At 38.3% G+C, this 16,919-nt stretch overlaps 1 protein-coding gene across 2 annotated transcripts in view; it reads right to left on the reverse strand.

Annotated features, from left to right (window-relative positions):
• Nucleotides 1–1,370, reverse strand: part of CFAP299 (cilia and flagella associated protein 299) — a 785,488-nt gene extending 784,118 nt beyond the window's left edge. For both annotated transcript variants that reach the window (XM_058296521.2, XM_071218212.1), the window contains exon 1: nt 1,221–1,370. In XM_058296521.2, the coding sequence (XP_058152504.1) occupies nt 1,221–1,331 (111 nt within the window). In that variant the 5' untranslated portion in view covers nt 1,332–1,370. The remainder of the gene's footprint in view (nt 1–1,220) is intronic.
• Between the last annotated feature and the right edge of the window lie 15,549 nt (nt 1,371–16,919).

Genomic DNA, 16,919 nt, shown 5'->3' on the forward strand with positions numbered 1-16,919 from the left:
TGGAAGATAAGCATTTTTTAAATCTCTAAATCCACAATTTAAACTACATCTCGCTGTAACCAGATCTTTGGAGTCGAAAAATTTCAATATACTAAAATGCAAAAAGTTACTTTAATGCTTCTTAGCAAGGTGGGGCTGGGGTGGTGCAAGATCCAAATCCTTCTCAGAATCAGATGCGATTTGGCGCCACATGGTGGCACTTGTCCTCCGTGGTCTAAATAGGGACTGAGTCCAGGAGAGCAGAACCTCCAATTTAGTGGTATCCATTCTGTTCCAAAAGTTTGCTATGGGTTATAGAAACCAATCGTCCACCTACCAACTTGCCAAGATGAATAGCCTACCATTTTGCCACTCATCCTTGTTCTCCTCGCCTTCCCCTCAAACTCACTTTTGATAAGTGGGTAGGGAGGTGGCGGTTGCTAGGCAGAAGAGAGGTGCCAATCTTGTTAGGTTCAATTTTGCTGTTTTGCGGGGGGTGTTACTGTGTTTTTCTTATTAGCATAGCTTAGTTATGATCAACTTGATAAACTTGAGTCAGGACGATGCCTAAATAACTACCTGTAATCCATACCACTAATTAAAGGGCTGCTTTCTAAATCAACTAATGTTTATGGGCCTAATGTTTGTGGGCCTGGATGACCAAATTAAAGCTAAATATTCTGTTAGGCATTAGTGTTGACTTTCTCTGGAAGAATACTGTCCTTTGACAGAGTCCTTTAATAATGCAAATTGGCAAAGGAAAGGAAAACGGTGTGGGTGCTGAATTACACCCCACCGGAGAAATCTCAGCAGGCCTCAGAGTCCAGCGACAGACCACACAGAAGAACGAGTTTGGAAGGAGAGTGGGTTGTGAGTGGGGACGTGAAGGAAAAATACAGAAATTCAAGACTCCCCAGCGTGTGCATGGGAGGGGGGGAGAGGGAGAGAGGGGGAGGGAGGAGAGGGAGACAGGGGGAGAGGGGGAGAGTGCCTGCGGTTTTGAGCTGGTGACTAGCGGCCCAGACGGTCAGGATTAGAGCAGCGCGAGAAGGGAGATCCGGACTATTCACTTTCGCAACTGTCGGGATGCCGCCGTCCAGAGACCGCGGAGCCTGACAGTCGTGCAGTCAACCGCCAGGGGGCGGACGTCCCACGACCAGGGGACTAGATGAGGGACCCGGAGAAGCGAAGGCCGAGGCCACACGGCGGCCTCGGAGGCGCGGGGCGGGAGCCGCCCTTACCTCCAGGTAGTACAAGTCCACAGTAGTGATTTGCGAGTCGAGGAAATCTTCATAGGTGCTGAACTGAGTGACTATATTGTCCAAGGAGGTCAGCCCTTCTTCTTGATCCATTGTAGTCGTCTGACCCGCAGCTTCCCTAGCAACAGAGGCACTAGGACGGTCAGGAGGCTCCACCCACTTTGTTCCTGCCAATCACGGGGGAGGGGTTTGGCGCTTGGGAAGTTAACCCCGCCCAGTGCTTTATTTCAGGCTTCCGCCTACCTCCTCGGAATACTTTCTCAAATTACTGGCTGTAAGTTCTTTAGTGAAAGGTATGGAGCGACAGAGCAAGTTGCAACCCAAAGTTAAAAATTATGTACTGCCAGGGTATTTAAGACGGAAAATTATGTATCGGTGATCTCAATCTTATCCTATAACAGTTTATGCTGGACAAAACTAAGGTCAGTTCTCAGGCACCTAAAGGTCCATTTTTGCAAGGATAGTATGTCGAAACAGAGGTCTGTGAAATGGTTTTGTGACCAAAGTCAATAACAAAAATACATTAACGACTTTGTCAAATTATTTTTAAAATGATGACTTAAGGGCAAGTTATTGCTAATGTTCATGTATGAGGAAGACTCTCAGAATTTATGAATTTTCCAAAGGAAAAAACACAGTGAAGATATATTTGAAGACTTCTTTTGGCCTCAACTACTTGGTTTCTAATTTTTGCTTTTTACTTTTTAAATTTCAGTGAGTACACATGAAAACCTTGCCTTGTTAAAGCTGCCCCTTAAAAGGTGAAATACACACGGAAACTTAAAAAGAAAGCGTTTTTACAAAAGGCTCTTATTTTTGTGTTCCTTTACAAGAAAAGCTTTGCATTTTTAAAACATGGATTGAAAGTAATCTAACATGGCAGCTGGCAAAACTTTTCAGAACCCATTTTTGAATTTTAACATTCTACAAATCATCCTTGGAATTAACACTAAGACAGCTCTACACTTGTGGTGATTGCCCTCTAAGTATATATTGAATTGATTTAGAAGATTTTCACAGATGTGCTAAAAAAAAATTTTAATGAAAACATACAGTAAAATAGTTCCCTTAAGTCCCTTAAATTCTTCCTCAATTTATAAAAATCATCTCAAAAATTAGGACATCATGTGCAAATTTTAAATCGTGCAGACACATTAATCTCTAGGATATTACTAACTTGTTTTTTATATTCATGCATTCATTCAAAAACAATGAATATGTTTGGAAATGTATTAAAAGACATTTTGGAAATTATTTTTTAAATGAATTTAATCACTGAATTTGAGAGAACAGGAAGATGGGAGAGAGAAGCCCAGGACACTGATAACATGACAAAAGTGATTCAAACAACAATAGCAGCAGCTGCAGAAGCAGAATTTATTGAGGGCTCCCAGCATGCCAAGCACAGTCCTAATGCTATTCATGGATTGACTCGTTAACTAGTATCCATATTAAAACTAACATCCATCAGCAAAATGGCATAATTTAATATCTAAAAAAATAAAGGGGAAATTGGAAATTCAAATAGTCCAAGAATGGAGAAGAAACATATGTGACTAAAGACATTCTAGCTTATAGGAACATAAGTCTCAGCATTCTCTTATATAGAAAGTTCTGTCATTCTCTCCAGCAAGAGGTATTATTCTGGCTGAATTTAACACCAGGAAAGGCTTTAAAAAGATTCAGTCACATACTATGTACATAGAATATAAGTATTTTAGTACAGTAATTATAGCCTATGTTTATTGAGACCTTATCATGTGTCAGCCCTGTGCTAAATACTTTTCATGTATTATCTCATTTAATCGTCACAAAAAATCAGCTAGGAAAGTAGCATTATTATTATTCCCAATAGAGAGAATAAATGTAAATGACTTGTTCAAAGTCCTAAAGAAAAATAACAATGCACGTTATTACTCTCCATTTTCCCACAGAAAGCAGAGGTAAATAGTGGTTTGAAGGGCCTCTATTCCATGGAAATAATCATGAAAGTTGTTTTTCAGTTTACTAGAAAAAAAGATATCATGTCAAATTGTGAAAAGGAAGAGGGATTGGCACAAATAAAAGGAGGAAATAGGACATCATATTTTGAGATGTGGAGACAGGAGGGATCAAGATCTGTGTAGGAGAAAACCACAAGATGTTTTGACAGTTGTGAAGGAAATAGAAGAAATGAAACTGACCAGATAGGGAGGAAAAGCCTGTAGCAAGGCTATGAAATTTAGGCTGAAGCATTTGTACAAGGAAGTAGTCATGTCTGTGAACAAGAGAGGGATGCAATGGAATGGCTTGAGGTGCTGCTTATGCACTACTGGGGGGAAAAAAAAGTCTTACTGTTAAAACTCCAGATGCTTGCATTTATTATCACATTTACTTTGACGCTCTCAGTCAAGTTTTCATCAATTTAAAGAAATAAAATGTCAAGGTCACTGTTTGTCTATTTATCATTCTATTATGATCCGTTGTGATTGTGCATTTTCAGTGGAAAGCTCATTAAATTTACCCTTTGGGCAAAAGCTCTTTGATGAAGTCATCTCCATAACATCTAGAGTTAAACAATCATAAAAAATGTTTTCAATCAGTGAGTCTAGTAATGTCCTCCACTTCAAAACACCAATTGAGAGTGATTTTCAATGAATGTTTCTCTATTAATATTGAAAGGACAGAAAATGTGTAAGCTTAGCCTTGTTTCTCACAGACAGTCTAGAATTATATTAAGCCTAATTCCATTGTCTTCTTTTCTTAACTTTCTATTTAAATTCAGAACCAACTGCAGACCTGCAACTGAGAGATTACAGGAAAGGATAGCAACAAAGAAATTAATGTGTTTCAACATTAATTAATATTGGATGAGGAAATGCTTTATTTTAGATAACATATATTCCTTCTGCAAGTCCAGGATTTTTAAAGATTGAGACCTGGAATTTAGCATCAATCTCAAAAATTTCATTCTTTGTACAAGAGCAGGTAATGATTATGTATATTCACAACAAAACCTCAATATCTAAGAGAGAAGAAACATGTGTTATATAAAAATAACAAGATATATGCTAAATTTAGCTTAGTTACTGAGTAAAATATGACAAATTATAATTTTAAAGCTCACAGTAATGTAGGCATTACTGTGCTACATAGAAGCATAGTAATCTAAGCTTAAGTATTCCTTCGAAATAAACAAATTTTGGTACCATACTTACCTAGTGGAAGTATAGAAAAGAATTAGCATAGTAATCTAAGCTTAAGTATCCCTTTGAAATAAACAGACTTTGGTACTGTACTTACCTAGTGGAAGTATAGAAAAGAATTTCAAATTAAACTACACTTTTCTATTTCTAAATATTCAGCAATATACTGGGATGTCTGGGAATGTGAAAAGGAAACATAATTTTGGTTGACATTATAGAAAAGGCAATGCCTTGCATATTATGTTAATAAGATGCTAAACAGTAAGAACTTGAGGCTCTATTCAGGCACACTTAATACAGTACCATGTTGTAAGAAAGAAAAGCATTTGCTTGCTGTAATAAGTGATTTGTGTCTGATGTTACCCAATTGCTTAGGTTTCTATGGATTTCACATGAAGGTTATTGCCTAATCACCAAACAAGAAGAGCCCTTTTGCCCTCCATAATAATGCTGATACTGAATTTATTTAAGGATATTCCTTGCAATAAGCTAACTGGACTTCCTCACAGTCTAGGTTATCCTAATGTCTTGGAGTTTTGGTTCCACGGCTTTTCTGTCATAGGAATGTAAGCTCTTCATGTATTTTCTCATTCTTTGCCAATATCTGTCCATGTAAAAGAAGGGTCCAGAAGAGAAAGACAAGTGAAAATTAAACTGCTCCCAGGAGTGGGTTAACAGGTATTAACAACTGATAAATGTGGAAAACTACTACTGGGCTATGGAATAGAAGATGGATATAATTGCCACAACTGTCCCCTTTGAAACAGAAAACAGACAAACAAAAAAACCCTGGGATTCTCAGCAGCTCTATAAGCTATTTCATAAAACATACTACCATGAAGGCAGATTTTGAGAAGGGCATGGTCACAGTGTCAAATGCTGCTGAAAGTCAAATACTATGAGGACAGAAAAAGTGTTCATTAATATTAATGCAGTACTTTATGTGCACTGGCCTAGATGCCTATAGTTCCCAAATCTATAAATAACCAGTCAGGTCACTCCCCTGAGGTCCAGACCACATATATAACTGCCCCCTGAATACCACCACCACTAGTATATAAATTGAATTTATCCTTTTCCCCACCTCCTAAACGTACTTTCTCTCCAGTGTTCGCTTTCTCAATTTATGGGCCCCTCTCCTCTGTGTGGTTCACGGCAGTAACCTGGAAGTTAGTCTCGCAACTTGTCTCTCCCTCACCCCTGAAACCCAAAGCCCGTTATTTTCATCTCCCAAGTGCATCTCTTGAAAGTGCGGATTTCTCTCCAACGTCATTGCCATTGCTTCCTAGCCTAAATCGAATTCTGACACTTGAACTCCAAGAAAAGCCTTTTTTCAGGTCTCTTTATAATTCCCTGGCCCCTTCTAATCTTTTCTTCACTGTGTGGTCAGTGTCAGAACAATTGTTTCAAAACACTGGTCTGATCTCATCACCACCCTCTTAAAGTATTTCATTAGCTTCCAATTGCCCTTAAAATAAAGTAAATTTATGTTTATTAATACACCTTCCAAGCTCTCCTCATTGGTACCCTCCTTTGGTACCCTCTACCTTACACATTACATGTTCCAACCACACCGGACTGTTCAGATTGCTGTAAGTTTCCAGTGGAGTTAACCATGTCTTTTGCCTCTGGGTCTTCAAACATCATAGATAGTGCTGTGTTTTAGTAACCCAGGGCTGCCATAACCAAGTACCATAAACTGGGTGGCTTAAAACAACAGATATGTATTGTCTCACATTTTGTCAAAAGACCCATGCTTCCTTTAAAGCTTATAGGGAAGAATCTGTTCCGTGCCTCAGTCCTGGCTTCTGGTGGTGGCTTGCTGGCAACGCATGTGCTCTCTGCCTCAGTTGTTTGGAAATTCTCCCCTCTGTTGAATATCTGTGTCAAATTCTCCCCTTCTTTTAAGGATACCAGTCATATTGGATTAGACCCCACCCTAATGAACCCTGTTCACCACTATATTCCCAGTATCTGACACGGTGCCTGGAATTGTGGACCTTCAAATGTATTTTCTGAATAAAAAAAGTTTTCATGTATCTTTCTCTCATTAATTTGGAAACTACTACTTAACAATACCAGAATAATGATAAAGAGAGATAAAGAGAGAGATTTTTGAAGCACTGTAAAAAATCGGAGGAGGGAAAAATAACTTCTAACCTGAGAGAGGGGCCACGGAAAGATTAAAGGATGACATGGACTTTGTGCTGGATTTGTGGGATAAAATGGGGGAGCTGGGACTCAATAAAAGTCCATGTGAATGAATTACGTTTGTGGAGGTTGCCAGGTAAGAAAATACAGGTATATTCAGGGGGAAATTATCAGGTAAATTTGGTTATAGTGCAAGACTTGTATAAGAAGGGTAAAAGGAATGGTAGATCAGAAGCAGATAATGGTGGGATTTGTCAATTTAAGGAGTTTTAACCATATTAGCGATGCAAAGGAGAGCCAAAGGAAATTTTTTAAAAGAAGGAATAATCACACTATAGTTTAGAAAGATTATCCTGACAATTATAAATGACTAGAGAGAGACCTACTGGGTGAAGGAGAAATGAGGGAAGGGGAGTCTGAATTTGAAGTTAACTGTAGGGAGATGGGCTCAAGAAACCATCAGGGAAAGACTCTTTCAGAGGTGCTACTATTTCAAGTTCAGTACACTTTTTTACCCTGAAGAAAGACGTTCATTATAGATTAAAAAATTTTGCCTGCTCAAAATAAGAAATACAGTGGTATAGTTGGTTTTTAATGAAATCTTGCTGCTTAATAAACTTAAATAATGAGGCATAGATCTAAAGGTGAAAAAAGAAATTCAGATGAAATTTCAGAAGAAATGTGACATTTTTTTAAATCCCAGAGACAAGGTGGAAATAGGCTGCCTCTCTGAAGAGCATACTTAATCACTCTAAAATATACAGTGGGGGAAGCGGACTTGGCCCAATGGTTAGGGCATCCACCTACTGCATGGGAGGTCTGCAGTTCAAACCCCAGGCCTCCTTGACCCATGTGGAGCTGGCCCACGTGCAGTGCTGATGCTCTCAAGGAGTGCCCTGCCATGCAGGGGTGCCCCCCACGTAGGGAAGCCCCACACACAAGGAGTGCACCCCATAAGGAGAGCCGCCCAGCACAAAAGAAAGTGCAGCCTGCGCAGGAATGGCGCCGCACACACGGAGAACTGCTGCAGCAAGATGATGCAACAAAAAGAGACACAGATTCCTGTGCCACTGACAACAACAGAAGCGGACAAAGAAGAACACGCAGCAAAATGGACACAGAGAACAGACAACTGGGGTGGGGGGCGGGTAGGGGAGAGAAATAAATAAAATAAGTCTTTAAAATAAAATAAAATAAAATATACAATGGGGGAAGCAGATGTGGCTCCAGTGATAGGGCTTCCACCTACCATATGGGAAGATTAGGGTTTGATCCCTGGGACTTCCTAGTGAAAAAGAAGAGAAAGCATGCCTGTGCAGTGAGCCAGTGCCTGTGCAAGTGAGTCATGCAGCAAGATGATGATGTATCAAAAGAGATATAAGGGAAGAGTCAAGGTGAAGCATGGCATAAACCAGGAATAAGGTGGCACAATTGACAAGGAACCTCTCTCCACATTAGGGGTATCCAGGATTGAATCTTAGTGAATCCTAGAGGAGAGAACATGAGAAGAGAAGACAACACACACAGCAAAAACGGCAGAGCAGGAGGAGGGGAAGGAGGAGAAATAAATAAATAAATATTACTGTCTCTCTCTCTATCTATCTATCTACACACACACACAATGGCTTCTACAGAATTCAGAAGGGAGAGGCTTGATCTAATTTTTTTAAACACTACCATCTTTTAACCTCTGAGTACAATGTCAGAAATCATCACATACTAAATATTTTTGTAGGTGTGATAATACTAAACATTGGCATCCCCATAAACGGGTCATTTTCAGGAGGTAGCAGGAGAGGAGATGAAATAAACTACTTCCCATTACCACTGGAGCCAGCAGGTATGTCTTGACTATGAATGAGTGTTATACTGGCCTCAGGTAGGACGGTGCACATGACATGCAACAGGGCAAGCCACAATTCATGATCTCACCAATTATATTCTGGTTCCCTTTGGGCCTTTTTACGTTATTGACTCAGATCAGGGAACTCTCTCCGCTTCTTGTATGGTAAAACAATGGGTGCTTAAACAGAAATCACTTAAAATTTCCATTTGTCCTACTGCCCCAGGCAACAGGATTTATTGAGAGACACAACAGTCTACTCAATGAGCTATTATTAAATTACTTAATGAAAAATAGATGTCAAAGAGGATTAAACTTTTGCCTCAAGCTTTAATACTTCTCAATTCCAAACCAACAGGGTTCCATATAATCCCCCAAAAAAAGCATATAGGTTGCCTCCAAAAATGCCTTCATCAATCCTCAAGGGAAAGCTAGTCTATTTTGGTGTTCAAATTGACTACCTCTTCATTGAAACAATAATTAACATTTTGCTATGATTTCTCAAATGTCTTGCCACAATATAGAAAATGGTGTCTGAATCAGGAGGAAATAGTGAAATGGAGTCTCCCAGTAACTGACAGTCCAATAAGGCCACCAAAAGGGCTCACATTTAGACATTCCCACCCCGAGGGAAAACCTTTCCATAATATACAATATATAAATGATGAATACTAAACCCTACTTGCCCTGATTCTTCACAGGAGGTAGAAATTACAAACACAGACCTGAACTGTGATACCATGTGAGTTATAATATGAGGTGAATACAAACTTTCCTAGAGGATGATAGCCACATTTGGAAATGATACCAGGCAAAAGTGGAGCTTGAGCGTTTGCCATGCATGCCCAACTGATATACCCTCTAAATTCATTCTGAGTATGGATGGTACTAGATTAAGAACTAGAGAGATAATTAAGTCCCAACCCCTCTCCCTTGGTGCAGCTACCTCAAGCTACTAGAGGGACCTCACCAAATCCAGTAAAATATAAACACTCACCTATGGCTTTTGTTTTTCTTGTTCCTGGCATGGGTTACTGGGTTGCTGGCTGACCCATTTGTGCCTAACCATTAACACGGAAAGCCTGCAGCAACTAAACACAAGGTGCCTAATATTATCTCCAAAATTGGACTAACCAGACACGCTGGCAAACTATAATGCATTATTTCAAACTAACATGCCATTACACATGGATAAATCATTATCCGTAAGGGGCCTACATTAAAAAATGGGTATGATGGCATCAATGTCTAAACAACATGGCCCAGACCTACAACTATCCAAACACTGTCTGGTGAAAGGGCTATAGACTGGCTACATGCCTGGCCCCAACTCATGCCTCTGTTGATAGAAACCCAATGCTTCAGAGGACTGCCTCTGATGCTGGCAGCAGCAACCCTGTGTTATTTTTCCTTAATACCTCAGGTTACCATCAATGCAGTTTATAAATGTGCTGAGAAGTATACTTTTTCTAGATAAATTTATCTCAAATTACCCACCAAAAAGCGGCCCAAAGTTTTAATAAAGTTACCTCTGATCATCCCAATACCTTAAGGGAAATTTGTGAGTTCAGCAGCCACAGGGTCAGTGAAAATAAATCATGGTCCTTATGACCCAAGATAGTGCTATGAGCCAAGACCCTCTGGCCTTACCTTCCCCGCAGTGGACTGGCCACCATAGATGATATTGCCCCAGTCCAGGAGCTTACTGATGAAGATGACTTCACCTCAGGTAACATTCCATGGAGTCACCAACAAGACTATATTTCCTCAGGGCTTGCCTTAACCAGACTTTCATTGCTTGGACTGTGCTATCCCAGTTCCTGCTCCTGACTCAGATATTCAGCAGCTGTAAAGATGTCTTCCCCAATATGGTCCCCCTCCCTGAGATTGCCATTTGCCTTCTGGGAAACTCCCAACAGCTAAGACCACACTGCTAAACTATGCATGATAAATCCCATGATATCACCACCACCCTAAGGTGCATACATACACTATGGGAACCATGCTTACAAATCCATATGACAAAAATAATTAACATCACACCATGCCTCCCTCACCCTCCACTGGAGGACTTGTCCATTCATATATTCACTTACAAATCCACATTGATGCCTGTTGGCCATCACCTCCAGCCAATTTTCAAACACCCTTCACCTTTAACATCTTCACAACACAAATGGCCAACATAATCCAATCCTAAAACCCCTGTGGCTGAAGATTAAAGGGTCTATCACTGTGAATTAAAACAAAAAAAGTTACTTTTTACATCATCTTGCTGCCTTAGCATCTCCAAGGTCAGTTGTAACATAAGGAGTTTTCCACTGTCGTAATGTCTCAGCATCTTAAACACTACTGTTAGTTTTTTCATGACCATCCTTGACACCTGCTTATACAAGATAAACAGCTTTTTCCTTTTCTCACCCTGTCCTACTTGCATTAGTGCTCTGCAAGGGTCACGGGCAAACACTACAATTTCCACTCTTTCTTGACCAACCACTGCAGCCTTACCCCTATAAAACCTTAAAGGTATAGTCCCCTGTCCACTGTAAACTCCTGATGTGTTTCCCAGTGTGACCCTGCAAGTCGTAACTCTCCTCTCCATTTTAGGACGTGTAAGTCTGAATAAACTTTTTGCTCATATATCTCTGTTGTCACTCATTCTTGCCACACATGACTGTCTATATAAAGATCCTTATAATATTCAATCAGAAAGGAAAAGGAAAGCAAACAAAAAACAAGAAGACCACTAGACTTTCTAAAAGAAGCAATAAAGGAAGTGATGCCGATTCCATTAAGAGCTAATTCAACTTGCTGGACTCAGTTCTACTTCTCCATGATATTGAACATTTCTGACTACAGACGGATTAATCACAATAAAAGATGTTTTGAGTGTTCTTTCTCACTGATTCTCACTCATCAAGGCAAAAGTAAAACTTATTTACTCAGTAATAATTCAGTCAGGCTCTGTACTAGGCACTGAAAATACACTGGAAAGGGAAACCTGGTCCTTTTTGTCTTTAAGTATATTAGAACTTAGGGATGGGAGAAGAAGAGCCTGAATTGGTACTTGGCTAAGTGAAGGGAGAGGAGATCAACTTTGCAGATATGAAGAAACAAATTTATAAATAAGTCAAAAAAAATTTTATAGGTGTTATGATAAAAATATGTACAGTGTTTAGAGTAGAATATGTGAGAAAATTGACTCTATATGTAGAGGACAGTTTTCACAGAAAAAAACACAAAAATGTTATATTTTAAGACATCAAAAGAAAAAAATTTTTTATAGAAGAGAGTAGTCTTCTACTCTCTAAGGCGGTCTCTAAGGTCACATCTAGCTTCAGAATTCATGGTAACATTCTATTTTAAGTGATGCTTTCACTAAGTGTTTAGGTTTAACCTAATGGGAATCTCTGAGAATGGAGGGAAAGAATAAAAATTTTCCCTCACAATGTACTTTGCTGGAGAAAAACTCAGAATTGTATAAAATTATGTCTTGGCCACAAATCTCAAATGGGCACTCCACATGCTTAGCAAGACTATCATACTGTTTTAGTATATTTGCTTTTCAGTTAAATATATATATTTCACATCGTCTTCTCTTTTCAACTTTGTTGCTTTCCACTCCCATGCTCCCACCCAAGTCACACATAGCCACCTTGCTCCAGGAGATTAATATTCTTGCCCTTCACACGGAACTGAGACATAAGCAATCTTTACACCAACCGATCTACCAGCTTACAGCAGTGCTCATTGCCTTCCCTTTTGTCGAAATTAAACTATCCTCTCTTACGTAATCTTTTGGATACAATCTTCTCTCAGCTTCTCACGTACCTTCAGCCTGAAGTCAATTACTTTGTCTTTGGCTTCATTCATTTCTCCTACTCTGTGGATCATATTAGAGATTCTCAAGTTTATGCCTCTAGTCGTGATTTCTCCTCAAAACTCGGACTTACGTATCTAACCATCCTTCGACATTTCCACTTGTATATCTGTTAGGTATCTCATACCTAATATGGACAAATATGCTGATTTCAGCCCCACCTCCAATCCTCCCCATCTGAAACAGCAATACCATCCACTCAATTGCTCAGGGCAAGAAAATAGGAATCCACTTGTGTCTGCCATTGCTTCATACCCACACTGAATCCATCAGCGAGTTTAGCTGCATTAACTGCCAAAAAAAATCAAAACATTTCTATTCCACCCACTTCTTTCCATTTCTACCACTTTCATCTCAGTGCAAACCAGTATCATTTCTTGCCTGGACAACTACAATAGCCTCCTAATTGGCCTCTTTACTTACCCTCCTACTGCCTCCTTTAATCCAGACTCCACACAGTAGCCAGAATGATTTTTCTTCTTAAAAGGTCTATCAGATGACTTCAGTCCGCTGTTTAAAATTCTCAGTGACTTCCACTGCATTTGGAATAAAATCCAAACTCCTTCCACTGGTTTACTAAGCCCCACATTTGCATCATGCCTGTTTTTCTGGTCTTAATTAATACTTCAATGCACCTTATTCTCCTACTAACAGATGGCCACATTGATCTTCTTTCTGTTCCCAGAATCCTTCATATCAGTCATCTTTCCTTGGCCCAAAATGCCATCCCACTGCATTAGTCCACATCTTTTCATAGCTAGCTCCGACTTGCCATTCTGATGTCAGATTAAATGTCACATACATATTACAGCATATACTGTTCATATAACAAGGAAACCAAGTCACTCTATTATTATTTTATTTTCTGCATAGGAATAATCAGTAACATTTTTTCATGTTTATTTATTGGAACATAGACTCTATATAGTGATGATATTGCCTGACCAGTCCTCATCACTAGAGCCTCAGCATCAATAGAGTGCTTGGCACGTAGATGCTTAGTAAAGATCTAATGATAGAATGAATGCACATAACAAGAAAGTTCTATAAAATTATTCATTTGATATTTTATAAAAGACTTAGAATCAAAGAGAATATGGTTGAAACCAAACAGCAACCACATGTACATTTATTTTTAATAAGTTTCATTGAGTCAACAGAAATCCATAGGAAATCACTTAGCATCTGCAGGAAACCACAGAAATAACCATAGCTGGCTATTGTGATCCTGATATTATAAATCTTGAGTGGGTGACTTATTATCTCTTCTGCTCCCAGGCACTCTTCAAGAATCATAGCAGTAGAGATAATATCCTGTCTCATCTGAATGTAGTGTATTAGCATAATGAATACAAAGGTTCATCTCATCCTGTGAATCCATATTTGAAATTTAACCTCATCATTCTCTATAACTCAAGCTTTTATCCTTCCTGCCTCCATCTCCTCATTTTTCCAATGCTTTCAAGGATCTGACATGAAGAGACCATAGACTGATGTATCATATATTATGGGATATACAGACACATACCATATTACCACGGACACACAAAAATAAAAATACAAAGATATAGTTCAAGGACCACGATTCAGACATAAAGGGGCATATCTACACATACCTAGAGAAAGAGGAAAAATATGGATGAGTGGATGACAGAATAATTATCTCTCAAGATCTAATTTCAGAAAGGGCCCCATAGATGCAGTTAATTATGAAATAGGAAGGTCATTTTTAAATAAGACCACCTTACAAAAACTACTTGGATGGATTTTAGGCTGTGGATAAGAATCTGTGGACAGTTCCTAAGCCAATCTTTATCTGTTCTAGGCTTCAGCTGGTGGGAATGAAGCTGGCTTTCCTTTCTTTTCTGTGAAGTCTCAATTTCAGGTAGAGGGTCCTGGAAGATACTTCCTCTTTCATCTATACCTACTTCACAGGACTATTTTCTATACTCTGGACTATCAGGCATGACTTATTAAGACATCTCTCCAGAATGTGTGCCCATATGGCCAGCCAATCACATAAGTAGAATTAAGTTTCCAAGCAATATGGTGCAATTTCTAAGAAGCAATGTGGCAATGGAATTGAAGTGGCTAATTTAGGTCAAAGATATTGCATATCAGGATAGAGAATATCTTTTAAATAATAAAATAGAAAGTCATTAACTGGAGTTACTGGAAAAAAAGTTTTATTTAGCATCAGCAGTTTGATCTTCAAATGTAAAAACAAATAAAATGGATATTATTTTTAGAAAAATTCAGACATGAACTAAAGCTAACTTTAGCCAAATAATCTAAAAAGTAAACATACTAATCTTAAAATGGATTTATGAAAAAAAATGAAAAGTTCTTTATAACTAGACAGTATTACCATTTGCAAAATGATACGGTCAACATGAGCTAAGTGAATATGGAAATGTTGATTTCGATAGCTAAGAGTGAATATTTCTGACTACTACTGATATTTCAACAGTGTGGACTTTAAATGTAAACTTATTTTAATGGACATAACACAAGTATGTTCTTGTGTGAAATACATTAAAAGATCCTCCACTTTTTGCTTTTTCTATCAGGACTTTTTTTTCCTGTTTTCCTAAAGTTTCTCCTTTTCTATGCCCTTTCAGAATATTTACTGTCATGAATATTCCAATATATAATTACTAGCTCTGTCTTTTTTTTTTCAAAACAGCTGCTTTCGTAATTTCAACTTTTTAAAAGGTGGTTTATCCCAGAATATATTAATGCTCGTGTCCCTGTTTTCACCATTATAGAACACTGAGACAGAAGGAGGTTAAGTCATGGCCCCAGGGTTAGCAGCACAACGGAAATGGCTATCGATGTGTCTGTGAAAAAATTAAGACTAAAACTTTAAAATGTGACTCTCCATCCTTACAAATAACTAAAGGCATTAATAATGATAAATCTGATCTTCATTTATGATGCCATACATATTGCACTATGCCTCTTAATGTGTTTTTTTTTTTTCTGTTTCCTTTTACTATTTAATTTTATGAGTCAATTATGGACTTTGTGGGTTTCGGCAAAGGGCTGATAATAAAAATTGATTGCAGAGTAGTTTGAGAGCCTTTCATGATCACAACTTGGAGAGCAAAATAGTTTTACCCATGTTCTTTCATAAATTTCTAAGTAGATTGTGCATTCCAGAAAGAATGTACATGTAGTATAGAGTAGATTGCTGAGTTTTTTTAAAATGTAGTTTAAGAATATTGTCCTTTATTTTCATTAGAGATCCAGTGAGAGGCTGACTTGAAGCATTCCTGTAATGCAACCTATGAAGAAGAGACTGACTACTCTCAATCACTTCAATTAATCTAAATCACTTGACGTTTCCAAAAATCACTGACACATAGAAGGAAATTTAATTGTTAATTTAAAACAGAGTAAGAATATGCTAAGCAATTAAAATTATTGAAGATTGAAAAATTATATTATTTTTGTGAAATCTTTGCACACTTTCTATTATGGGCCTAAATAATTTATTTACCATTGCAATATACATGATTATGTAATTAATTTGTTCCTCCAGGTGTTAATCAATCTTAATAGACTTTTTAGGTAAGTGTAATTGTTATATAGTTCTTTGGATACTAACAGAAATAAAAAGCAATTAAATTTTTGGCCAGTTCAGGAAAAGAATATTTAAGACAATTTTCCTGAGAAACCAACATTTAATACATATAGTGTTGGGTTAGGTTTCAAAAAACTCGAGATCTAATTCTAGTTCTTATATTTATATGCTGGGAACTGTTAACAAATCTTGTAACCCCTTTGAATCTCTCTATTGAGGAATTATAATAACAGTTAAATAGTGACGTTAAATGAGAAGACATAAAATAGAGATCATGTTTTCTGCTTTTCATTTTAATTGTGGGTCTTTGATCCATGCAGTGTGCTCACAAGGACATCAGATAACGTCAAATAACTGTATAGGGTCTTAGTACAGAACCAACTCCGACATTTCTATTTGTGATGTGTTTCATCATTATTCCATCTATTTACAATGTAAATTGTCCTTCTGCTCCATACGCTACCCAACTTTCCCACCTATAACCTTGGCTGTTGGTTCTGGCTAGGAGCTAGATTTACTCCTGTTTATATTGCTTTATGTTTCCCTCAGAAATGCATTTAGCCCAACTTCCTGTGGATGGCGCACCTGCCTGGCTCTTCCCAGCCTGAAAGTACGATCCAACCTCTCTTCCCCTCTGTCTGCCAAAGGTGCCTTGCCAGATCAGCTTTCCTCACTGGTGAAGGCCATAACATGGTAGGATTTAAAGGGTATCAGACCTGCCAGCCAAAAACTCCCGTGGCAGGCTCCCTGAAATTCTAGCCAAGAATCATTAATGTTGCACTTTCAAAAAACTTTGTTGTTTTGAATCTGAAATCAGATTCTAACCCCCATTCCCACCTTTTCCTGTTGAAATCATTGTTTTTCTTACATCAGTGAGAATTCCAGGTTTCTTGAGAGTTCGATAATTGTGCTGTACCACAATGAACAATGCTTGGTAAATCGAGTTATTCTGAAGTTCCTTGTAATGAGTTCAGGTCCCTTCTATTCTACTTTAGAATTGAGGGAATAAATGTATTTTAAAAGTTTGCCTTTTCAC

Source organism: Dasypus novemcinctus, chromosome 1 (genome assembly GCF_030445035.2).
Source record: "Dasypus novemcinctus isolate mDasNov1 chromosome 1, mDasNov1.1.hap2, whole genome shotgun sequence".
Lineage (NCBI taxonomy): Eukaryota > Metazoa > Chordata > Mammalia > Cingulata > Dasypodidae > Dasypus > Dasypus novemcinctus.